Genomic DNA, 26,461 nt, shown 5'->3' with positions numbered 1-26,461 from the left:
TGGGCTCGGAACAGGCGGTGACAGCGCGCACGGAAGTGCGCTCGGCTCGCCCTAGTCGGAGGCCAACTCTCCTCCTCCACTTCCTCCTCTCGGCAGTTCAGCCTCCCGGCCGGCTCCTCCTCCTCCACTGCCTCCTCCCCCTGCCCATCGCAGCCCTCAGGCCGGGATGTGCGGCTCTCACCCCGGCAGTCCCGAGCCCGAAACGCGGCGGTGACCGGCTGAGACAGAGGGAGACAAGGGCCGCCCCCTCTGCCGCCACTGCCCCGCGCGCACAGCGCCTCACTTCCCGGGCAGCCTCTCCGAAGTTCAGCCCTCCTGCTTCCCTCGGCGTAGTCCCTACCTCGCTGGGAAGCGAGCGGCCGGCAAGTTTCGGCGCGCACAGGAGGCGGGCCGTGGGCACCGTGCGCGCGGGAGGGGTAGCCGCGGCTTCGGGCTCGGCGTCCCCCGCGCACTTCGGCGATGGCTTCTCAGTCGCGAAGGCGGTGGTTCCTCTGCCTTCGTCGTCTCCTGTTCCTTCTCCCCGGACTTTTACTGCCTCTTTGCGGCGCCTTCAACCTAGATGTGGACAGTCCTGCTGAGTACTCTGGCCCCGAGGGAAGTTACTTTGGTTTCGCGGTGGATTTTTTCGTGCCCAGCGCGTCTTCGTAAGTAGTCGCACTTGGAAGGGGCGTCTCCCCCCCCCCAACCGCGCGCACCCACCGTGTGTTTCCCCCCTCTGAAAAGATCCCCAGGTGGGATCCCGGTGTTTGTGCCCCGGCTGGATGAAATGTGGGAAGATGAACGACCTCAGTACTCGCTTCCCGGTTCCGCAGTCCTCCCCTTTTTAGATTGGTTAGGGGTAGAGGGAGAGCTTTGAAACAGACCTGAGCTTAAAATTCAAAATTCGGGACAAGTGGTAAATCAACAAAGGGTGGTCTTGCCCCACTCTCCGTCGCCTCTGCGCGTGTCAGGGACTTGGTCAATTTGATCTCCTGTCTTCTTTCTTTCCTGTACCAGTTAGCTTTCCTAGTGGTCTTTTTCTGCTTCACACACACTCGGCGGCCGTCCCTTTTCCTCTCCCTAAACAAACCCTCCCCCACTCTTTTCCCCTCTCAGTCTCATTCTGTTTCTCCTCGCTTACCTCTTTTTCAGACATTCACATGACTAAAATGACCATATAGTCGTCTTAAAATACATTGTGTCTTATCTCTGGAAGTATCAGACCTTTGCACATTTGACGTTGAATAGACAGTTTGAATGTGTCGTCTCTTCTCTTTATACTGATTAACTATTTAGGTCATTGTTCAGAAAGAACAGTGTTTGCTGAGTTTCCACTCACAGCAGGTCATTTGAATACCACTGCGTTTAAGAATTCGGTTATGTTTTCAAATTGTCAACGTTCCGCGTTGCAAGGACCGTCAGGATTTGTAACAGTTATTGTCATTATTGGATTAAAAGTTGTCGCTGACTTTACAAAACGCGGACATCACTCACACCGCGCCACCCCCTTATTAGCGTTAGAAATGCTGATTTAATGGACATTTAAGTACATGCATAGCTTCTTTAAATCTTGTTTTCAAGAGGGAGAACTGTGCTTAGGGCTCTTTCTAAGCTTTAGAAATTACAACAACATGCTTTCGTTTCTATTTTTTCTTTAAATTTTTAAGCATTGCTTTTTTGAGGGGAGGAGGGAGGTAATCTTCATGTTTAGTACTTGGATAGGCTCCTTTCTCCAATACATACATGCCTAATTTGAGGGTAGTGTAAATATTTTCCCCTGGTAATAGAGCAACTCAGCAGGATTTAGTCTTCTCGGTTTTTTTTTTTTTTTTTTTGCATGTTGCTGAATATCATTCATTTTGGTGGCAGCCTTTGCAGCAATAGGTAGATTGGATACAGTTAGTGGAAATTAGACATTGTTTTCTGTAACAAACGCAATTTTGTTTGTTGTTTCCAGTTTCAATTCTTTCTGTGTGGCCAGAGCACAGATTTTCCAAAATGATAACATAATCATTAACTTTAGGCAATATTTACCACATTCTTATTTAATTTAATCATCTTAAGTCATCCTTGTCCTTTATGTTTAAAAAAAATTATTTCAAAGTATTTTTAAGTTTATGCCTTTATGGTGCAAAGGATTTTAGTTGTTTCCAATGGTGCTCTTCTAGATTTATTTTATACAGAAATTCTAATAATTTTTTAAAAATTTATCTGTCTTACATCAGAAGTTAAATTACTTAAATTAGAATTAAAATACTTAAATACTTCAAAGTTGATAGAGTATTTTCAAATGTTACTGTTAATTCTCCACAGTACTCTGACAAGCTGATGAACTTTAAGTGTTACTACCATGGAATGATGGCAACAGGCGAAGACCATGGAAGATGCCTTAATATTGAACTGTTGGCATGAGATACTTATTATTGGTTACAGGCATAGTGGCTAATCTTTGACTGGTCATTATAGTCATTGAATATACTGTGACCTCACATGTTTATATGGCTTTGTACGTGGGTCCTTCAATAGTAAGGTAAAATTGAACTGGTTTTGACTTCATACAATGTTTTGAAATTCATCGGGCAACTTTATTACTGACGGACTATAAGTATAGCCTAACTTCAGAAAAGAAAAAAAAGAGTAACACTGGGTTTTTTTAAACTCAGTATTTAAAAACAAGTTTCCAATTACTGAGCTTTTCAAATTTAACAAAAGATTAATGTAAAATTATACTTAATTTTAAAAAGGCACTCATATTTAGCAAGCATTGGAATCCAAAGGTACGTGGGGATTTCATTTATAATACTGCCAGCTGGGTTTATTGTTATTTGATATGATCATAAGTTCCAAAAGGAAAAAAAAAAAAATCCATGTAATAAAAACGCATTTGCTAGTAAAAGGATTTCTTTCTTCTGAGGAAAGGATGTCTGGATTAGTGAGGAAGCAACAGTTATGAAGTGAACTTCTGCCACTACTTCTGGTTTCTCTAAGTGTCCAGATACCTTGGGAGGGTGATTAAATCATGTTATGTCTCATTTTTCTTGTTATAGACTAGTATTATTGAACTATGTCCACATTGTGAAAACTAATGAATCAATTTTAATGAACATGATGGAAAAATAAAGTACTAAGCAAAAATGTTAAGGTAGCCCTCTAAAAAATTCCTCCAGAAGTGAACTTAGCTTTGAAATGAAAATTCACAGAAATAGTGATTAAAACAATAATGAAAAAATAAAAAAATAGCATTCCATGGGGATTGTTTTTTCTTTCAAGCATTAATTTATGGTGACTGATTGCCAAACTTACTTAAAATACTTAACGATCGTATGCGGGCCAAGAATTAAAGTCTTGTTTTTCTTGTGGGGAATAATTGGCGAAATTAAAAATTACATCCTAGATTTAATTACAATATAGTTATAATATTTTACACTGCTAAACCTATTTTTTAATTTACAAAGCACCATCACTTATGTTATCTCATTTCATTCTACAGCAAAAACCACCAGGGGAAGTAGGGAAGCAGATAAAATTATTACTTTTACAGATGAGGAGACTGAGGCACAGAGGAGATTGCAGTGTTTAGTTGTTGTTTGGGCAGGTTGGTGGCTTGTGAGGGGCAAGAGCAGGCTCAAAAGACAGGTTGTAGAATTCGAAGTTAATTTACTTTTTATATTCAAATTTTGTATTTTTAAAGAAAATAATTGGACAATTTCCTTATTTATTCTTAAAATATGGTTACATCATACAGTTTCATTCTACATATACACCCAGACATGTATGTATTGTATGTATTGTTATATGTATAATGAATAACATTAAGCCTTGTTTACTCTCTATAACTCTATCAGAGTTTTTTTAGGCTTTGTGTCCCCTTTTTACCAACGACAAGGTGTGGATGATTGTGCCCTGGTAGCAGAAGGTCCTGTGGAATATTCTGTGGTTCTCAGCCCTGAATTAATATTAGAATCGCCTGTTGAGCTTTTTAAACTACAACTTCTGCCCCAGCTGTATCTTATATGTCAAAGTAGAGCTCTGACTTGGTATTCTAACAGCCTATGGGTCATTTCTCCTCGACTCCAAAACTAAACCAAACCCACTGCCATCGAGTGGATCCCGACTCATAGTGAACCTGTAGGATAGAGTAAAGCTGCCTCATAGGGTTCCCAAGGCTGTAAATCTTTTTTTTAATTTATTTGTTGTGCTTTAGGGGAAAGTTCACAGATCAAGTCAGTCTCCCATACAAAAAGCCATATGCACCCTGCCATGCACTCCTAGCTGCTCTCCCCTTAATGAGAGAGCACATTCCCCCTCTCCACCCTGTATTCCCCAGGTCCATTCATCCTGCTCCTGTTGCCTTCTTCCTTCTCATCTCACCACCAGACAGAAGTCACCCACACAGTCTCAAGTGTCTACTTGAGCCACAAAGTTCAATCCTTAATAGCCATTCCCTGTCTGTAGAGTTGGTTTTGGGAATGATTCCAATCTTGGGCCATAAAAGGGTCCGGGGACCATGACTGTCAGGGTCCCTCTGGTCTCAGTCAGATCATTAAGCCTGGTCTTTATACGAGAATTTAAGATGTGCATCCCACTGCTCCATCAGGGATTCTCTGTTGTGTTCCCTGTCAGGGCAGTGATCGGTGATAGCCAAGGCTGTAAATCTTTAGGGAAGCAGACTGTTAAAACATCTGTCTCCCCCAGAGCAGCTGGTGGGTTCATACAGCTTTCCTTTTGATTAACAGGTGAGTGCTTTAACAACTGTGCCACCAGGGCTCCTAAATAAAAGCCAAAGGATAGTAAAAGATGCTATATGAAGAAATTAAGGAACATAAAAGCAACACATACTACCAAAAAAAACTTGTTGAAGAAAACACTGCAAAAATTACTTGAATAACTTACTTGAAACTTAGAATATCTACAGTAGCTTAATTAGAGTAAGGGACTATCTCCTCTTTATTCAGTTTGACCAAAAATGAACTCATTTTCACCAAGAGATATGAGTGGCACCTCCCTGCTTCTATTAATGGGGCCATCTTTTCTCTGTTGGAAATAATTTTGTATTCCTCCCTCTCATTTTCTATTTTTCTTTGTTTTTCCTCCCGTACTCCCCCAGTATTAGTCACTGGTTACAGTAGTCATCAGGCAGAAAGTCCTAGAAATTCTTCCTTAATGTTTCTTTCATCCATCTCTGCTTTCTACTTCTGTTTGCCCTTTGTCATCGAGTTGACTCCAACTCATGGTGAACCCATGATAAGTCACAGTAGAACTGTGCTCAATATGATTTTCTTTCTTTCTTTTTTTTTTTTAATTGTTTTATTGCGGTAAAAAATATATATGCTCGATAAGATTTTCAGTGGCTGATTTTTGGGAAGTAGAGTGCCAGGACTTTCTTCTGATGCACCTCTAGGTAGACTTAAACTTCCTAACTTTTGGCTAACAACCGAGTGCATTAACTGTTTGCACCACCCAGGGACTTCCTCTTCTGTTGTCTACTGCTGTTCGTTTGGCCCCTGACTCGTGGCAACCATATGTACAGTGGTGGTGAACCCGTGCACAAAGGATCCAAACAGTGCCTGGTCTTGTGCCATCCCCATGATCGGTTGCAGATAGGACTGTTATGATCCATAGTGCTATTTTAAATAATATTTTATTGTGTTTTCAGTGGAAGTTTACATGGTAAATTAGGCTCCCATTTGACAATTTCTATACAAATTGTGCAGTGACATTAGGTATATTTTTCACAATGTGTTGACATTCTCTTTAATATTGTTCTGTTTGTTCCATTTCTGGTACTCTAGTTTCCCTGCCGTCTGATCTGTAGAGTTTTCATTACCTGATTTTTGAAAGTGGATTTCCAGGCCTTTCTTTATTGTCTCTCAGTCTAAAGCTCCACTGAAACCTCTTTAGCATCATAGCAACACATAAGCCTTGACTGACAGATGGGTGGTGGCTGTACATGAGGTATATTGGCTGAGAATTGAACTAGGGTCTCCTTCCTGGAAGGTGAGAGTTCTACCACTGAACCACCAATGTCCCCCTCCACTTCTGTTGTTGTTATTATTGTATGCCATTGAGTCTGTTCCGCCTAATAGTGACCCTATAGGACAGGGTAGAACTGGCCCATAGGTTTTCCTAGGTTGTTATCTCTAGAGAAGATTGCCACGTCTTTTTTCCTGTAGAGTGGAGCAGCTGGTGGGTTTAAACCACAGATCTTTTGGTTAACAATGAAGTGCTTCACCGTTGTACCACCAGGCCTCCTCTACTTCCATTCCCCTCAGAGAAACAAACCCGGTATTAATGAGTCAATTCCAACTCACAGCAGGCCTATGGGACAGAGTAGAACTGCCCCATAGGGTTTCCAGGGCTGTTAATCTTTACCTGCAGAGCAGCTAGTAGCTTTGAACCACCAACCTTTTGGTTCGCAGCTGAGCGCTTTAACTACTTCACCACCAAGGCTCCTCCCACTTGTATTAGAAAAGCTTAAAAAAAAAACCCAAATCCATTATGTGGAGTCGCTTCTGACTCATAGTGACCCTGTAGGACAGAGCAGAACTGCCCCATAGGGTTTCCAAGCTGTAAATCTTTATGGAAGCAGACTGCCACATCTTTCTCCCACACAGCGGCTGGTGGGTTCAAACCGCTGACCTTTTGGTTAGCAGATGAGCACTTTAACCGCTGTGTCACCAGGGCTTCTCTCCACTTCTCTTACTACTCTCTTATTTCAGCTCCAGTCATCACAAATGTGGTCTGTAGCACTCAGGTCCTCATCCCTACACCCGTCATTTGGCTCTTAGACCTGCAAAACATCTTGTGATATATTTTTTTTACTAGTTTTATCTTTCTGAAAAAGCTCTTTGATCCTGGTATTCTGCTGCTAAAATTTCTATAACAGTGCTTTTATGGCCAGAAAGCCCAAACTGTTTAACCCAGATTAAAGCCCTTTACAGTCTGCCCCAATTTGTATGCCCCTTTTTTTTTAACTTTATATCCCATTTCTCCTTTCACCATTGTAACCATCTTCAAAATTCTTTACAAAATGACACCAGCCCATTTTTATGAATTTGTGTGTGACTTTTTTCTGGCTGTACTGGTTGATTTTTTTCTGATCATGACAGTACATATATATACATATATATATATATATATCTCCATAGATTACTCTTAGGTGCCGTCGACTCGGTTCTGACTCATAGCGGCCCTGTGTACAGCAGAATGAAACACTGCGCAGTCCTGCGCCATCATCGTGATCTTTGTTATGCTTGAGCACATTGTTGCAGCGACTGTGTGACTGTGTCAGTCCACCCCATTGAGGGCCTTCCTCTTTTTCGCTGACCCTCTACTTTACCAAGCATGATGTCCTTCTCCAGGGACTGGTCCCTCCTGATAACGTGTCCAAAGTATGTGAGATGAAGTCTCACCATCCTCCCTTCTGAGGAGCATTCTGGCTGTGCTTCTTTCAAGACAGATTTGTTCGTTCTTTTGGCAGTCCATGGTGTATTCAATATTCTTCCCCAACACATTATTCAAAGGCATCAATTCTTTGGTCTTCCTTATTCATCATTCAACTTTTGCATGCATATGAGGCTATTGAAAACACCATGGCTTGGGTCAGGTGCACCTTAGTCCTCAAAGTGACATCTTTGCTTTTTAACATTTGAAAGAAGTCTTTCGCAGATTTGGCCAATGCAGTGTGTTTTCTCATTTCTTGACTGCTGCGTCCATCGGTCTTGATTGTGGACCTAAGTAAAATGAAATCCTTAAGAACTTCGTTCTTTTCTCTGTTTATCATGATGTTGCTTATTCGTCCAGTTGTGAGGATTTTTGTTTTAAGTTGAGGTGTAATCCATAGATTATAATCTTATTATTTAGGAGGTAAATTTGTTGACATTTATGGATCTTATGTGGATTACTCCTGATTAAGGCTAGAGGTTTACTGGACATTTATTATAAAAAAAGAAAGAAAAACAGAATTTATAGTTGCTACTTCTGTTTTACAACATATAATTTTTGACTCTGTAGCATCTTTTTAAATTGAAAAGTAAATCTGAAACTGGATTTATAGCTCTGAAATAATAACCACTGCTATTTTATAAACACTTCTTCCTATATATGTATGTAATAATTTTCCAGGATTTCCTTTTGGTTAAGGTTTATTGGCCAACCCAGACTCAGCTAAGTATATTAAACATGCTTTATCTTGGAAATGTCAGTGCTGAAAGCAGCCAAATAACTTAGTTCATTTGGAGGGTTTGAAAAATGCACTTGTCATTGTTTGGCAAGTTGCCCCTTCTGGGCAGTCAAGGTCACGTTCCCTGAAGCAACTGCCCTTAAATTACACTTTGGATAGGAAGTACATCCAAAGGGTATCTTCCCAGTTGGTTTCTCTAATCCTCTTATCTTTCTCTCACTCTTCTCCTTTCCCTCCCACCACCTCTTTCTCCCTATTTATTTCCTTCCTTCTATCTCTCCCTTTTTCCTTCCTTCTCTCTCTCTTTCTCTTCTCTTCCCACCCTTCTGTCTTTTCTTCTTGATGTGACATTAATAGCCTTATCTTGGATGTCGGCCTTAATTCTGGAGTCCTTTTTAAAAAATGATGAGGATGGGGAACATGATCATAGTCTTGGGCAAACTTTTTGGAGGGAGATGGTCTGCCAGGAGAAAGGTCCAGGCACATGCAACTAAGGTGTTCAGTTTCAGATTTTCACTGATAATCAATGAAATTTCTTGTCAACCTCACCTAATCCTGAGTATACTCCCCAGCTCCACTATTTTCAGAAAATGTTACAAGCCAGCTATTTCCTACTCATCCTTCTTCTTTTCCTTGTGATTTGCATTTGAATTTATGGGTTGTTGTTACTGTGTGCCATGAGTTGATCCCCTCCTGCGTGATAGAGTTGAACTGCCCCATAGAGTTTCCTAGGCTGAGCAGGTTGCCAGGTCTTTTCTTCTGTGTAGCTGCTGGTGGGTTCTAGCCAGTAACCACCCTTAATGACCCTTAGAGTAAACTGAGGAAAGAAAAGTCTTTTTTAATCATATTTAACTTTTTTTTGTCTACTTTATTATTTTATTAATTGTTGTGTTTAGTTCCAGTGCCATCATCTTGTATTTTTATGTTGCTTTCAGATTTCCTAAATTGCTTCTATCTACTGTCCATCTCCAGAAAAAAATTTTTTTGTAGTAATTGCCGTTGACATTATGTCCATTCAGTAGAAGAGGAATTGGAGGCTCAGTGATTAATAGTGACTTTCTTAACTGATTCATGGTATTTGTAACTAAGTAGAATCTTCTATTCCCAAACTGTTTCCATTAGACAGAGTTGCCTATATTGCCAATTTTTTTTTTTTTCTGTTCTGTATCACTTCTCTTATCCTAATTAAGCTGTTGTAGACATTCATTAGACCCTCTTAGATGAGCTTCAAGTGACAATTATTTTTTTTGCAGTGTTTTCTTCAACAGGCTTTTTTGGGATAATTTTTGTTTCTTTTATATTCCTTAAGTTTCTCATAGAGAATCTTTTACCATTCTTTGCCCTTTATTTAGGAGCCCTGATGGCACAGTGGTTAAAGCGCTCAGCTGTTAACCGAAAGGTCGGTGGATTCAAACTCACCAGCTGCTCTTCGGGAGAAAGATGTGGTGGTCTACTTCCCTAAAGATTTATAGCCTTGGAGACCCTATGGGGTAGTGCTACTCCATCACAGGCTTACTATGAGTCAAAATCAACTTGACAGCTGTGGGTTTTTGTTTGCCCTTTGTTTTACACAAATATTTAATTTTTCTCTAAACCCTAAGACTTTAACATTTGTTTAAGGCAATTTTCCTTTTTTCAGCTCTCCAGTTTTCTCTTTTCAAAACTTTTTATAATACTCTGAAAAGTAACTCAAGCATGACTTTGCCATTTTGGATGAAGAATTTTATTTCTCAGCCTATACCCCTCTTATCCTGGCATCTGGAAATTGGCATGCTCACACATTCCTACCATTTCTGTGGCATTTTACCAGTATGTTCATGAAGATACGAAACTCTGGTGGCATAGTGGTTAAGAGCTACAGCTGCTAACCAAAAGGTCAGCAGTTAAGATCCACCAGGCGCTCCTCGGAAACCACATGGGGCAGTTCTACTCTGTCTTATAGGGTCGCTATGAGTCAGAATTGACTTGATGGCGATGGGTTTGGTTTTACATGAAGATATGCTCAGGAAAATTTTGCGAACATCTGTATTAGTATATCTAATTACCCTCATTTCATGCCTATAATGTGTAGATGGTCTGATGAAAAGCAGCAGCGTTGTCCCTGGTCTTATGCAAGGAACTTGAGCTATGTGCTGCCAATAGAGTGCAGTTTTCAATAGAAGAATTCTCCTACTGTGCCCTTTCTTCTCTGTCTTTGCTGAAGGCTGTTTCCCCCTAATGACTTCCCAGCCCTCTGTCTTACGGTGCCAAGTAAAGAAAGGATCTGAAACCCAAAATTAAGTACTGAATTAGAGATACTATGTTGTTGAGATGTGTTACATAAAAAAATTATTTTAAGGATAATTTAAATACTTAATTGAATGTTTAATGGAGGATAATTTCTGCATTCTGTAGGGATGGGAGATAGTGGAAAAGACTTATTTATAGACGTGGTTCTTTTAAGATTATTTGAGACCTATAGCTATGGAATTTATGTGCTACTCAGCCTCCAATTTAACAAATTTTTCTTGAGTGCTTATTATGTGGCAGGCATAAAGATGATTTAGAGCCCCTACATTCAGGGAACCAGTTTATTGTAAAATGAGAAGGATAGCTTTGCAAAAAAGTGTTTTGAAGATTTTGTAAAGTGTTATGTGGTGACAGCCTAGAAATGAGTTTTGCTCATAGGGTTCTAGGCAAATTCTGAGAACCAACTCTCCTGTCCTGATCTGGAATCCTGGCCACTTCCCACCAAATGAACACACATAAACCTTTGCTTGTATTACCCTTATAGGTAATGTTCATTTTCTCCCATCAAACACTTACAAAGAATTTAATTCAGATGAAGACGGGTAGTTTTATGTTTTTTTGTGTGTGTGTGTGGGGGGGGGTCACATTTTTGACCTGTTGAAATTTTTCTTTTCGAAGAAAAAATAATTTTCTTTTACAAAGAAGTTTGTAAATTATTTTGCTGTGTGAACCAGATCTGCTCTGGAAAAAGAAATGGGACTAGGTGAAGGAAGGGAAAGGTATTTGATAAGAAAGAGCTACTCTCTTACTCATGGGAAGTGGGAGTTCTCTTACTTGTAATCCTTTTTTTTTTTCCCCCCTTAATAAAAACGAAGTTAATTTTCAACCCAAAATCATGTTGCTGTGATGAGAGAACACCAGCATTGGTTTACTCATGCCAAATATGACTGCATAAAGCTTTATTAATCAGGGTGTGGCTTGGTTGGGATTTTTATCTTTATTTTGAATGTTTTGGTTTTAAATGTCAGAAAGCAAGACTCCTATAGTCCAGTAATTCATGTAGCTAGCTTTTGACCAGTCTGAATGGGAATTGGCAAATACTATGGGAAACCCTGGTGACATAGTGGTTAAGTGCTACAGCTGCTAACCAAAAGGTCGGCAGTTTGAATCCACCAGGCGCTTCTTGGAAACTCTGTTGGGCATTTCTGCTCTGTCCTGTAGGGCTGCTGTGAGTCAGAAATGACTTGATGGCAATGAGTTTGGTTTGGTTTTTTGACCCAGAACTAATGAAATGGAAACTGGTAAATAAAAGTTAAAATGAGTGCATTCTATATTTAAGATGTAGGCTTAAATGAGTGCGTTCTATAAGATGTAGGTTTGTCCATAATTTCACATAAAGGTGAAAAACACTTGTAAATGTTTCCTTTGCCAGAAAAATTGAAGCGACAGTGTTTAATGATAGTAATGGAATAATAATGGCAGGAACATTTATTGAGGATTTATGATGCTTTTGAATTATGCTGTTGGTGAAGAATATTGAATATACCGTGGAGTGCCAGAAGAATGAACAATTCTGTCTTGGAAGAAATATAGCCAGAATGCTCCGAGGATGGCAAGACTTTGTCTCATGTACTTTGGACATGTTATCAGGAGGGACCAGTTCCTGGAGAAGGACATCATGCTTGGTAAAGTACAGGGTCAGCGAAAGAAAGGAAGTCCTCAGCAAGGTGGATTGGCACAATGGCTGCAAAACGGGCACAAAGTATAGCAATGATTGTGAGGATCGCACAGGACCAGGCAGTGTTTCGTTCTGTTGTACATAGGGTTGCTATTAGTCGGAACCGACAGCACCTAACCACGATAACAACATGATGTCTGTGTCTGTTTTTCCTGCTGTATTTCAGTTTCTTCTCAGTCTCCTTTACTATATTCTCTTCTTTGTTGTTTTGCTGTTGAGTTGATTCCAACTCACAGTGACCCTATAGGCCAGAGTAGAATTGCCCCATAGGGTTTCCTGGGCTGTAGTCTTTATGGGAGCAGATGGCCAGCTCTTTTCTCACTTGGAGCTGCTGGTGGATTGGAACTACCAATCTATCATTTAGCTTAACCTTTGCACAATCAGGCCTCCTTTTATCCTCTTCTACCTAGCTCCTAAAAGTTGTTGCTCCTTAGAGCTTACTCTTTGGGCCTCTTTTTTCTCTGTAGCCTCTCGCTGGGTCAGCTCATCCATTCCATGTTCTGATACTCTCAATACCTTATCTCTAAAGCAGACCTTAAACCAAAACCAAGTCCATAGCATTGGACTCAAGACTAAATCTTTACAGAAACAGACTGCCACATCTTTCTCCTGCAGAGCAGCTGGTAGGTTCAAACCACCAACCTTTCAGTTAACAGCCAAGTACTCAACCACCACGCCACGAGGGCTCCAATTTGGTGTCTCACAGACATCTCATACTAATACATTGAGAGCTGAATTCTTGCTTTTCCCCTCAAACCCTAATCTGCCTTCTGCTTTCCCACCTCTAGGGTTTTCTAGCTCGGTAAATGGTTCTGTCACCCATGTATTTGCTCAAGAATCCTAAGTGGTGCTCTTTAATCTTCTCTTTCTCCCACATTGGAGCCACCAACGACTTCTATTCGTTCTACTCCATTTCTCCTGTCTGCCTGCCCATCTTTTTCTACTCACCCTTCTTCTAGATCTCTGTCTCTTCCTCCCTGAGCGCTGTAACAGTATCCTGCTTTTCTTGGTCCATTTTTGCCTTCCTCTAATACTTTCCCCTTAGGTTAGCAAATTTAGTTTTATTAGGTTGCCATCCTTCTGCTTAAAAAAAAAAGAAGATTTTACATTGCCCTTTGGGTACTTCCTTCTAATCTTGTTTTAATCTCTTGGTGAGTTCCTTTGAAATAACCTCCCCAGATTCTTTTATCTAAAGAAGGTCTCTCCTCCCCATTCCTTAAAGATTACTTTCTTAGAAAGACTTCCATTTATCTAAAGAAAGTCTCTCCTCTCCATTCCTTGGAGATAACTCCTTTATCTGAAGATCTCCCCTCCCCATTCTCAAAGTTGCTTTCTCAACCCTTGTTTTGTTTGCTTCACAGCACTGGTAACAGTGAGTAATTTTTTTTTTTTTTGCCTTCTCTCCTAACAGAATATAAACTCCCCTGAGAGCATGAGTCAGAATTGACTTGATGGCGATTGGTTTGGGTTTTTTTATGGAGAGCAGAGACCAAGGTTGTCTTATTCATGATGGTATCTGTAGTGCCCAGACTATGTTTTATGTAGAGGAGGCACTCAGTCCATATCTATACACAACCAAGGAAAAGACCTCTTTATACTTAAATTAGATCTCTAATTATTTTGTCCTTAGTTTATTTTATCCTGATGAGAAATTGAATAATGGTCCTATTCTTTGATCAGGATGATTAATCTTATTAAAATAAATTTATTAGTCACTATTTTAAAAATAGTAGTTCTAAAACAGTAGCCCTAGTGGTGCAGTTTTTAAAGCACTTATTAACTGAAGTGTTGCTAACTGAAAGGTCGGCAGTTTGAACCAACCAGCTGCTCCATAGGAGAAAGATGTGGCAGTCGGCTTCGGTAAAGATTACAGCCTTGGGAACCCAATGGGGCAACTCTACTCTGTCCTATAGAGTCTGTGTTAGTCAGAATTGATTCAATAGCAACAGGTTAATTCTAAAACAAGATTAGTTTTCTAAATGGAAAATAATACCATCTAAAACTACCTGACTTTAGAATACAGTAATTTTTTTTAATCCGTCAGTGTATAGGAAATGGGTGATGAATAATGTCATTGCCACCATTTTTTATTTCCTGTGGCTAATACAGAATTTCATACAGTGTTCCCATTGCCATTCATAAGGTTTTCACTGGCTAATTTTTTTTTTTTTTTAGAAATAGATCCCTGGGTCCTTCCTCCCAGTCTGTCTTAATATAGAAGTTCAGCTGAAACCTGTCCATCATGGGTGACACTTGCTATGCTGGTATTTGAGATATCGGTGGCTTAACTTTCAACATCATAGCAACACGAAAGCCACCATAGTACAACAAACTGACAGACAAGTTGCGTGCATCAGGGTTGTATCTCCTTTCACCATACTTATTCAAACTGTATGCTGAGCAAATAATCTGAGATGTTGGACTATATGAAGAAGAATGCAGCATTAGGATTGGAGGAAGACTCGTTAACAATCTGCGATATGCAAATGACACAACCTTGCTTGCAGACAGTGAAGACGATTTGAAGCACTTACTGATGAAGATCAAAGACCATAACCTTCAGTATGGATTAAAACTCAACATAAAAAAAAAAAAAAATCCTCACAACTGGACCAATAAGCAACATCATGGTAAACAGAGAAAAGATTGAAGTTGCCAAGGGTTTCATTTTACTTGGATGCACAATCAACATCCATGGAAGCAGAAGTCAAGAACTCAAATGGTATATTGCATTGGGCAAATCTGTGGCAAAAGACCTCTTTAAACTGTTAAGAAGCAAAGATACCACTTTGAGGACCAAGGCAAGCCTGACCCAAGCCATGGTATTTTCAGTCATCTCATATGCCTATAAAACCTGGAAAATGTATAAGGAAGACTGAAGAAGAATTGATGTCTTTGAATTATGGTGTTGGTGAAGAATATTGAATATAGCATATACTGCTAGAAGATTAAACAAATCTGTCTTGGAAGAAGTGCGGCCAAAATGCTCCCTAGAAGTGAGGATGGAGAAACTTTGTCTCATGTACTTTGGATATGTTATCGGGAGGGATCAGTCCATGAAGAAAGACATCATGCTTGGTAAAGTAGAGGGTCTGCCAAAAAGAGGAAGACCCTCAACAAGATGGATTGACACAGTGGCTGCAACAATGGGCTCAAACATAGCAATGATTGTGATAATGGTGCACGACTGGGCAGTGTTTTCTTCTGTTGTACATAGGGTCACTATAAATCGGAATCGACTCGGTGTCACCTAACAACAACAACAACCATATGGAATATGCAAGCTGGTGGGGTGGGGGGAGTATTACCATGGATTAGTTATTCCTAACATATGTCAGCTCTTCACTTTCAGCCTACTTGCTTATTATTTAGTGTCTTTTTGCTTGTATCACCTCCCTCATTTCTTCCTCTCTTGCTATGCTTCCATTATTAAAGTCCAGAAAGTCAGTCCCTGAATCCTACATTGTTTTACATTGTTTTCCCCTTCATTCACATCTATGTTGGACAGCTTTAGAAGAGATGCAGCAATGTATCATGATGAAGAGTTTTCTTCTTTTCAGAGACTCTAACTATATTTCAGTACCTTTAGCTCTCCCATACCATCTCCTGCAGGGGGCCTGGTTGTTTGGAGAAGAGAATCTTTGTCCTTGCCATTCTTCTACTTTGTACAGCAAACCACACACATACACAAAGACAAAAAAACCAAAAGCAGAATAAAACTTCCCTGACTCTAGCCAAAATACGTTTTTTAAACAGTTTTATTGAGGTATAATTGACATGGAACAAACTTCACATATTTAAAGTGTACAATTTGACCAGCATAAATTTTTAAATAACATGAAATACTGAAGTTGCCAAGTTCTATGTTATTAAGATGAATAAACTACTGAATAATGTATGTAAGAGAGTACCTTGTGAATAGTGAAGACTGTGCCCTCAGTGAATGGTTTTAAAAAGATAATATTTGTGGGTAATATCAAGAGCATAATTGTTTCTCATAAATCATAAGATCTTGCTTATAGTTTTTGCCATTTAAAATATTGCCTCCTTCTTTTGTATTTTAGTAGGATGTTTCTTCTGGTGGGAGCTCCCAAAGCAAACACTACTCAGCCTGGGATTGTAGAAGGAGGGCAAGTCCTCAAATGTGACTGGTCTTCTAACCGCCGGTGCCAGCCAATTGAATTTGACGCAACAGGTAAATAAATGTTCATGCAGTAGTCTTTTCCCTTAATTTAATACCATTTGATTTTTCTTAACTTTAGTTTAAATGTAGCAGTTTAATAAAGCCATGTATATAAGTACTTTAGATTCCCAGACAAAGTTACATATGACAAATGAGTTATGTGATTTTTTTCTGTACTATTATGAGGCCCTGGTGGCACACTGGTTAAAAGCTACAACTTCTAACAAAAGGTTGGCAGTTTGAATCCACTAGCAGTTCCTTGGAGACCATATGGGACAGTTCTACGCTGTCCTATAGGATCACTGTGAGTCAGAATTGACTCAACAGCAATATGTTTGGTTTGGTTTTCGATTGTGTGTCATATAAAAAGCATTAACAATATATTGTGTTTCCATTGCTTCAGGTATCTTCAGCATTAAACTAATAGTGTCAATCTGTACACATATGGGGAAGATCTATTAAGATGTTTTTGCGTCTCTTCTGAGAAAAGGGAGCTCAAAGGCACAGCAAGACTTTTGTCGTGTCACTGTCTGCTAAATTGAAGTATGACTCATTGGCTACTATAGATAATCAACTCCTAATCACGAATATATCCAAGCCTTGGGTAGTGCTACCAAAACCAGTTTAGGAAATCTTTTGTATTCAAATAGATTTGGGTGACTTAAAAAAAAAAAAAAAACCTTGCCCAAAATTTATTGGGAAAATGATATGTTATGGTTCTGATACCATTAGATTCTTATCTAACGAGGACGAAATTTTATTGTCAGTCTGGATTGTGGTAGTAAGGAGAAAAATAGCGTAAAGAAGACGAGAAATAAGTTTTATACACTTATACGTGTTGTCGTTTGGTGCCATCGACTCAGTTCCAACTCATAGCGACCCTGTATACCACAGAATGAAATAACTGCCTTTTTTTTTTTTTTAGCATGATGATGTTTATTGGTCCAGTTGTGAGGATTTTTGTTTTCTTTGTCGAGTTGTAATCCGTACCAAAGGCTGTAACCTTTGATCTTCATCAGTAAGTGCTTCAAGTCCTCTTAACTGTCTGCAAGCAAGATTGTGTCATCTGTATAACGCAGGTTGTTAATGAGTCTTCCTCTGATCCTGATGCCCCGTTCTTCTTCATATAGTCCAGATTCTTGGATTATTTGCTCAGCATACAGATTGAATAAAAATGGTGAAAGGATACAACTCTGACACACACCCTTCCTGACTGTAAACCATGTAATATCCCCTTGTTCTGTTCCCATGACTGCCTCCTGATCTATGTACAGGCTCTTCATAAGCACAGTTAAATGTTCTGGAATTCCAGTCCTTTGTGATGTTATCCATAATTTGTTATGATCCACATAGTCAGATGCCTTTGCACTGTCAATAAAACACAGGTAAACATCCTTCTGGTAGTCTCTGCTTTCAGCCAGGATCCATCTGACATCAGCAATAATGCCCTACAGGGTTTCCAAGGCATGTCTGGAACCGAACTGCCGACCTTTTACGTTAGCAGCTATAGCTGTTAACCACTAGGCCACCAGGGTTTCCGCGTAGAATCCATCAGTATTTCCACTCACAGCTTGAGTTTTTTCTTCGGTTCTTTCAGCTTGAGAAATGACGAGCGTGTTCTTCCCTTTTGATCTATCTCCAGGTCTTTGTACGTATCATTATAATACTTTACTTTGTCTTCTCAAGCCGCCCTTTGAAATCTTCTGTTCAGCTCTTTATTTCATCATTTTCTTCCTTTCATTTTAACTACTTGACATTCAAGATCAAGTTTCAGAGTCTCTTGTGACATCCATTTTGGTCTTTTTTTCTTCCCTGTCTTTTAAATGACCTCTTGCTTTCTTCATGTATGATGTCCTTCCACAACTCGTCTGATCTTCAGTCATTAATGTTCAATGTGTCGTATCTATTCTTGAGATGGCCTCTGAATTCAAGTGGGATATACTCAGGGACATACTTTGGCTCTCATGGACTTGTTCTAATTTTCTTCAGCTTCAACTTGGACTTGCACAGGAGTAAGTCAACCCCTGGCCTTGTTCTGGCTGATGATATTGAGCTCTCCCATCGTCACTTTCCACAGATGTAGTCAGTCTGATTCCTGTGTATACCATCTGGTAAGGTACACGTGTATAGTTGCCATTTATGTTGTTGAAAAAAGGTATTTGTAATGAAGAAGTCATTGGTCTTGCAAAATTCTGTCATGTGATCTCCGGCGTCGTTTCTATCACCAAGGCCACATTTTCCGACTACCAATTCTTTTTCTTTGTTTTCAACTCTTGCATTCCAATCACCAGTAATTACCAGTGCATCCTGATTGCATGTTTGATCAATTTCAGACTGCAGAAGTTGGTAAAAACCTTCAGTTTCTTCATCTTTGGCCTTAGTTGTTGGTATGTAAATTTGAGTAATAGTCGTATTAACTGGTCTTCCTGGTAGGCATGTGGATATTATCCTATCACCGACAGCATTGTACTTGAGAATAAATCTTGAAATGTTCTCTTTGATGATGAATGCAGCACCATTCCTCTTCACTTTGTCATTCCTGGCATAATACCAAACCCAAACCAAACCCAGTGCCGTCGAGTTGATTCCGACTCATAGCAACTCTATAGGACAGGGTAGAACTGCCCCATAGAGTTTCCAAGGAGCGCCTGGCGGATTTGAACTGCCGACCCTTTGGTTAGCAGCCGTAGCACTTAACCACTATGCCACCAGGGTTTCCATTCCTGGCATAATAGATCATATAATTGTCCCATTCAAAATGGCCAATACCAGTCCATTTAAGCTCACTAATGCCTAGAATATCCATGTTTCTGCGTTCCATTTCATTTTTGATGATTTCTAATTTTCCTAGATTCATAATTCATACAGTCCACATTCTAAATTATTAATGGATGTTTGTGGCTATTTCTTCTCATTTTGAGTTGTGCCACATCAGCAAATGAAGGTCCCAAAGGCTTGACTCCATCCGTGACATTAAGATAGACTCTACTGTGAGAAGGCAGCTCTTCCCCAGTTGTCTTTTGAGTACCTTCCAACCTGAGGGGCTCATCTGCCAGCACTATATCAGACAATGATCCGCTGCTATTCATAAGGTTTTCAATGGCTAATTCTTTTCAGAAGTAGACTGCCAGGTCCTTCCTCGTAGCCTGTCTTAGTCTGGAAGCACAGCTGAAACCTGTCTGCCATGGGTGAACCTGCTGGTGTTTGAATACTGGTGGCATAACTTCCAACATCATAGCAACACTCAAGACCTGACATATGACAAACTAACAAATGCATATCCACTTATACTTAATCATATATATTTGTAAAAGCATAGTGAAACTTCAAAGAAATAGCGTGACATTCTTCTGGTATAATTTTTTTTTTTTAGTAATTTTTATTGTGCTTTATGTGAAAGTTTACAAATCAAGTCAGCCTCTCACATAAAAACTTATGTACACCTTATTACATCCTCCCAGTTACTCTCCCCACAATGAGACAGCCCGCTCCCTCCTTCCAGTCTCTCTTTTCGTGACCATTTTGTCAACTTCTAACCCCCTCTACCCTCTCATCTCCCCTCCAGACAGGAGATGCCAACATAGGCTCAAGTGACCACCTGATGCAAGTAGCTCACTCCTCATCAGCATCTCTCGCCAACCCATTGTCCAGTCCAATCCATGTCTGATGGGTTGGCTTTGGGAATGGTCCCCATCCTGGGCCAACAGAAGGTTTGGGGACCATGACCGCTGGGGTCTTTCTAGTCTCAGTCAGACCATTATGTCTGGTCTTTTTATGAGAATTTGGGATCTGCGCCCCACTGTTTTCCTGCTCCCTCAGGGGTTCTCTGTTGTGTTCCCTGTCAGGGCAGTCATCGGTTGTGGCTGGGCACCATGTAGTTCTTCTGATCTCAGGCTGATGTAGTCTCTGGTTCATGTAGCCCTTTCTGTCTCTTGGACTCGTAATTACCTTGTGTCCTTGATGTTCTTCATTCTCCTTTGATCCAGGTGGGTTGAGACTGATTGATGCATCTTAGATGGCCGCTTGTTAGTGTTTAAGACCCCATACGCTACTCTTCAAAGTGGGATGCGGAATGTTTTCGTAATAGATTTTATTTTGCCAATTGAAACTGTGGTCCCCAAACCCCTGCCCCTGCTTTGCTTACCTTCAAAGCATTGAGTTTATTCAGGAAACTTCTTTGTTTTTGGTTTAGTCCAGTTGTGCTGACCTCCCCTGTATTGAGTGTTGTCCTTCCCTTCACCTAAAGTAGTTCTTATCTGCTATCTCATTAGTAAATACCACCTCCCACCCTCTTTACCTCCACCCTGTTGTAACCACAAAAGAATGTGTTCTTCTCCGTTTAAACTATTTCTCAAGATCTTATAATAGTGGTCTTATAAAATATTTGTCCTTTTGCAACTGACTAGTTTCACTCAGCATGATGCCTTCCAGGTTCCTCCATGTTATGAAATGTTTCACAGATTCATCACTCTTGTTTATTGATGGATAGTATTCCATTGTGTGAATATACCATAATTTATCCATTCATCTGTTGATGGGCACCTTGGTTGCTTCCATCTTTTTGCTATTGTAAACAGTGCTGCAGTGAACATGGTTGTGCATGTATATCTGTTCGTGTAAAGGCCCTTATTTCTCTAGGATATATTCCAAGGAGTGGGATTGCTGGATCGTATGGTAGTTCTATTTCTAGCTTTTTAAGGAAGCACCAAATCGATTTCCAAAGTGGTTGTACCATTTGACATTCCCACAAGCAGTGTATAAGTGTTCCAGTCTCTCCACAACCACCCCAACATTTATTATTTTGTGTTTTTTGGATTAATGTCAGCCTTGTTGGAGTGAGATGGAATCTCATTGTAGTTTTAATTTGCATTTCTCTAATGGCTAATGATCGAGCGCATTTCCTCTGTATCTGTTAGCCACCTGAATGTCTTCTTTAGTGAAGTGCCTGTTCATTTCCTTTGTCCATTTTTTAATTGGGTTGTTTGTCTTTTTTGGTTGACTTTTAGCAGAGTCATGTAGATTTTAGAGATCAGGTGCTGGTCTGAGATGTTGTAGCTGAAAATTTTTTCCCAGTCTGTAGGTGGTCTTTAAATGAGCATAGGTGCTTGATTTTTAGGAGCTCCTGGATATCTGGTTTCTCTTCGGCATGTTTAGTAATGTTTTGTATTCTGTTTATGCCTTGTATTAAGGCTCCTAACATTGTCCCTATTTTTTCTTCCATGATATTTATCGTTTTAGACTTTTTGTTTAGGTCTTTGATCCATTTGGAGTTAGTTTTTGTGCATGGTGTGAGGTATGGGTCCTGTTTCATTTTTTTGCAGATGGATATCCAGTTATGCCAGCACTATTTGTTAAAAAGACTATCTTTTCCCCAATTAACCGACACTGGGCCTTTGTCAAATATCAGCTGCTCATATGTGGATGGGTTTATATCTGGATTCTTAATTTTGTTCCATTGGTCTATGTGTCTGTTGTTGTACCAGTACCAGGCTGTTTTGACTACTGTGGCTGAACAATAGGCTCTAAAATCAGGTACAGTGAAGCCTCCCACTTTGTTCTTCTTTTTCAGTAATGGGCTTCTTTCCCTTGTATATGAAGTTCGTGATTTGTTTCTCCATCACATTAAAAAATGTCATTGGAATTTGGATCGGAAGTGCATTGTATGTATAGATGGCTTTTGGTAGAATGGACATTTTTACAATGTTAAGTCTTCTTATCCATGAGCAAGGCATGTTTTTCCACTTCTGTAGGTCCCTTTTGGTTTCTTGCAGTAGTACCTTGTAGTTTTCTTTGTATAGGTCTTTTACATCTTTGGTAAGATTTATTCCTAAGTATTTTATCTTCTTGGTGGCTACTGTGAATGGTATTAATTTGGTGATTTCCTCTTCGATGTTCTTTTTGTTGATGTAGAGGAATCCAAGTGATTTTCGTATGTTTATCTTGTAACCTGAGACTCTGCCGAACTCTTCTATTAGTTTCAGTAGTTTTCTGGAGGATTCCTTAGGGTTTCTGTGTATAAGATCATGTCATCTGCAAATAGAGATAATTTTACTTCTTCCTTGCCAATCCGGATGCCCTTTATTTCTTTATCTAGCCTAATTGCTCTGGCTAGGACCTCCAGCAAAATGTTGAATAAGAGCGGTGATAAAGGGCATCCTTGTCTGGTTCTCATTTTCAAGGGAAATGGTTTCAGGCTCTCTCCGTTTAGGATGATGTTGGCTGTTGACTTTGTATAAATGCCCTTTATTATGTTGAGAAATTTTCCTTCTATTCCTATTTTGCTGAGAATTTTTATCATGAATGAATGTTGAACTTTGTCAAATGCCTCTTCTGCATCAATTGATAGGATCATGTGGTTTTTGTCTTTTGTTTTACTTATGTGGTGAAAAAAAAATAAAGATTACATTAATTGTTTTTCTAGTATTGAACCAACCTTGCATACCTGGTATAAATCCCACTTGATCGTGGTGGATTATTTTTTTGATATGTTGTTGAATTCTATTGGCTAGAATTTTGTTGAGGATTTTTGCATCTAAGTTCATGAGGGATATAGGTCTGTAATTTTCTTTTTTTTGTGGTGTCTTTACCTGGCTTTGGTATCAGGGATATGCTGACTTTTTTTTTTCATTTTTAATGGTTCTGATTTGTAGCCTTTGACAAAGTGCTTTAAGATAAGCCTGAGCAAAATTAATCTATTTTTCCATACTGTTTTTTCCTAGTAGGTTGATTCAGGGAATTATAGTAATAACATGAAACAGGAATCATGAAGTGGACTGTTCCATTAGACATCATGATTACTGCCAAAAATGACTGTTATCCATTAAGCCAACTCTTAATGGGTCGCAGGTTGCTTGTTATTATTATTTTTCTGTTTGAAACATTGCCATTAAACTCTGTCATCCCTCCCTCCCCCCACATATGATTGACATTGGAAAACTCCAAAACTGTACAAATAGACTTTGTTTTACCACAAATGGAGAAACACCTGTGATTCAGAGCATATGGGTCAGAGCATTTGTATCTTCTGACAAAACATGTCAGGTCAGTTTTGATAGATTGAACTCATGTGATATGTGTGTGTATTCAGCACCATAGGTTGTAGTGCATTAAAAGATAATTCAGTGCTGGGCCTGTTTGAAATTGGGCTTAATATAATTTTTTGTTTTTGAAAAAGTAATATGTAAAACATGGTAAAAAAAAAAAAAAAAATTCTAGCAATCCAAAAGGGTGTATGAAGAAAAATAGGACTCTCTTTCACATCAGACTTCTCAGAGGCAACCGTTCTTGACAGTTTCTTTTATCCTTCCAGAACTTTCTTGTTCCTGTACTTGTATATATCTTTTAATTAAAAAAACCTCACAAATAGGAATGTACTAAATATACCACTGGGCACCTGAACCCCCGCCCTCCCAACAATATAAATCTCTTGGAGATCTTTTCATATTAATATTTGTGTATTTACCTTATTTTTTGTAGGTTGCTCATAGTATTCTAATGTATATATGTACCCTAATTTATTTAACTCATATTTCCTGTTGATGGACATTTAGGATGTTTCCAGTCCTTTGCTATTATAAACGATGGTGTAATGTAAGGCGTATATGCAGGTATTTGTGCAAATTTTGGAGTATGTCTATAGGATAAAGTCCTAGTGGTGGACTTGCTGGATCGAAGCGCATATATATTTAAAGTTTTGATAGAAACCAAAAAACCAAACCCAGTGCCATCAAGTCCATTCCAACTCATAGCAAACCTATAGGACAGGGTAGAACTGCCCCACAGAGTTTCCAAGGAGCACCTGGCAGGTTTGAACTGCTGACCCTTTGGTTAGCAGCCGTAGCACTTAACCACTACGCCGCCAGGGTTACCAAAGTTTTGATAGATGTTACAAATTACTCTTTACAGAGGTTTAAACCCCCAGTTATGTTTTCTGATATCCATACTAACACCTTGTATCACCATACCTTTTTTATCTTTGGCAATTTTATAGGAGAAAATAGTATCTGTTATTAAATGTTAAATTGCATTCCTTTACTAAGACTGAACATTTTTGTATTTGTTTGTAAACCATTAAGTATTCCTTTTCCTTTAAAAAAAATCCTTTTAATATATTTTTACATATTTTCTATTGATTTGTAATTTCTAAAAAATGAATCTCGGTTGATAGCCCTCCATCCTTTCCATTGCTTAGGCCAAAACCTGGAGTCATGCTTGACGTCAAATCTGTCATCGGGTCAAAATCCAATTGTTTCTCGCCACTTCCGCTGCTAGCATCCTGGTCCAAGCTTTCATTGTTTCTCACCTGGATGATTGCCCTAGACTCTTGAACTAGGCAGGGAGCTGCCAAGAGAGAGATTGCATACTTACATTCAGATAGTTAGAGGGGTTTTTAATAAAGGAGCTATTTACAAAGGTTTGGGCAGGATGTTGGGATAGTTAGCACCCTGGAACTAGTTATAATTTGGCCTCAGTGCTGAAGTGAGAGAGGGAAGGGAGCAGTTTCCAGAAACCAAAGACAAAAGGACTAGGTGGAGAGAGCCACGTGATAGGAGCTGTAGTTTTTGCAGTATCCAGCCCATAATGATGGGTAGGGAGGATCAGAGGGATAAAATTTGGATCTCACGCTTTTTCCTCCCTTTGATCTTCCAGGGCTCCTCCTTGGCTAAATCCAATGGACAGCCAGAGGGCACAGGCAATCTGTTTGGCAAAGAGCTGGTAGAGAATAGACATGGAGGGGCAATTGAAAGATAGTCCTTCCTGCTTCTGTCCTGGATACTGCCCACCCCCCCACCCCACAGTTCATTTTCCACAGGGAACCACTGTGATTCTTTAAAATAGCATTCAGATCATAACACTCCAGCTTAAAATCCGCCAATATCTTCCACCTCTCTCACAGTAGACAGAGTCCTAGAGGACTGCGTATTCTAGCCTAGTGTTTATATTTTTAACCTCATCTTCTACTGTTTGTCCCTCATCCACTCTCTTCCAGCCTCACTGGGTCTCTTAGCTGTGCCTCACAAACACTAGACACGTACCCACCACATCCTTGTAAGGGCTGTTTCCTCTGTCTGGAAAATTGTCTCCTCAGGTGTCCATTGGGTCCCCCAACTAAGAGCACTCAAGAATTGCATAGATGCCATCTCTTCAGCAATTCCTTGACCATCCTATTTAAAATTGTAATTCCTGCCTCCCTGCCTTGTTCTTCCATCCTCTTCTCTGCTTTATTTTTCCCTTTAGTGCTGGCATTTGTTGTTGTTATTAGGTGCCTTTGAGTCGGTTCTGACTCATAGCAACCCTCTGTACAACTGAACAAAACACTACCTGGTCCTACACCATCCTCACAATCATTGATACATTTGAGCCCATTATTGAGGGGCAGATCTTCTGCCACAATATGAAACAGTGTTCTGCTGCTATTCATAAGGTTTTCACTGGCCAGTTTTTTTAGAAGTAGACTACCAGGTCCTTCTTCCTAATCTGTCTTAGTCTTGGAGCTCTGCTGAAACCCGTCCACCATGGGTGACTCTGCTGGTGTTTGAAATACAAGTGGCATAGCTTCCAGCATCATAGCAACACCCAAGCCACCACAGTATGGCAGACTGACAGATGTGTGGGGTTGATATTACTATATGTTATTTATTTTTAATGTCTCTTTCGCTCATTTAGGAAACCCTGGTGGCGTAGTGGTTAGGAGCTACAGCTGCTAACCCAAGGGTCGGCAGTTTGAATCTGCCAGGCGCTCCTTGGAAACTCTATGGGGCAGTTCTACTCTGTCCTAAAGGGTCGCTCTGAGTCGGAATCGACTTGACGGCACTGGGTTTGGTTTTGATTTGGTCTCTCATTTAAGATGTATGTTCCCTGAGGACAGTTTTCATCTTTTAATATGTTTTGTTGACTGCTGTAACCTTAGGGCCTAGAACAATATCTGGTGCCTGATGTAAACTGATGCCCAATAAATTGAATAGATGAGCAAGTGAATGAATGAATGAGTCGTAAGAGATTTTTATATAGTGAGAAAATAACTAACATCTTTTAGTTATCATACATGTACAACTGTATATTTTTGTTCTGTTCTTGTCCGTTGTTCTTGTTTGTTATATTTCTGTAGTCTTTTTTTGTAGCTTCTGAGTTTTTTTGTTCCAGCCTTACC

General features: G+C 39.7%; 1 protein-coding gene across 2 annotated transcripts in view; it reads left to right on the top strand.

Annotated features, from left to right (window-relative positions):
• Positions 1-282: 282 nt before the first annotated feature.
• ITGAV (integrin subunit alpha V) overlaps positions 283-26,461 on the top strand; it is a 106,377-nt gene continuing 80,198 nt past the window's right edge. The window contains exons 1-2 of one of the 2 annotated variants that reach the window (XM_010602778.3): positions 283-644; positions 16,196-16,323. In XM_010602778.3, the coding sequence (XP_010601080.2) occupies positions 460-644; positions 16,196-16,323 (313 nt within the window). In that variant the 5' untranslated portion in view covers positions 283-459. Of the gene's footprint in view, positions 645-16,192; positions 16,324-26,461 lie in introns of both variants that reach the window. The other variant, XM_010602777.3, reaches the window with a different exon arrangement.

This window comes from Loxodonta africana, chromosome 6 (genome assembly GCF_030014295.1).
Source record: "Loxodonta africana isolate mLoxAfr1 chromosome 6, mLoxAfr1.hap2, whole genome shotgun sequence".
Lineage (NCBI taxonomy): Eukaryota > Metazoa > Chordata > Mammalia > Proboscidea > Elephantidae > Loxodonta > Loxodonta africana.
This window is presented reverse-complemented; position numbering and strand designations above follow the sequence as displayed.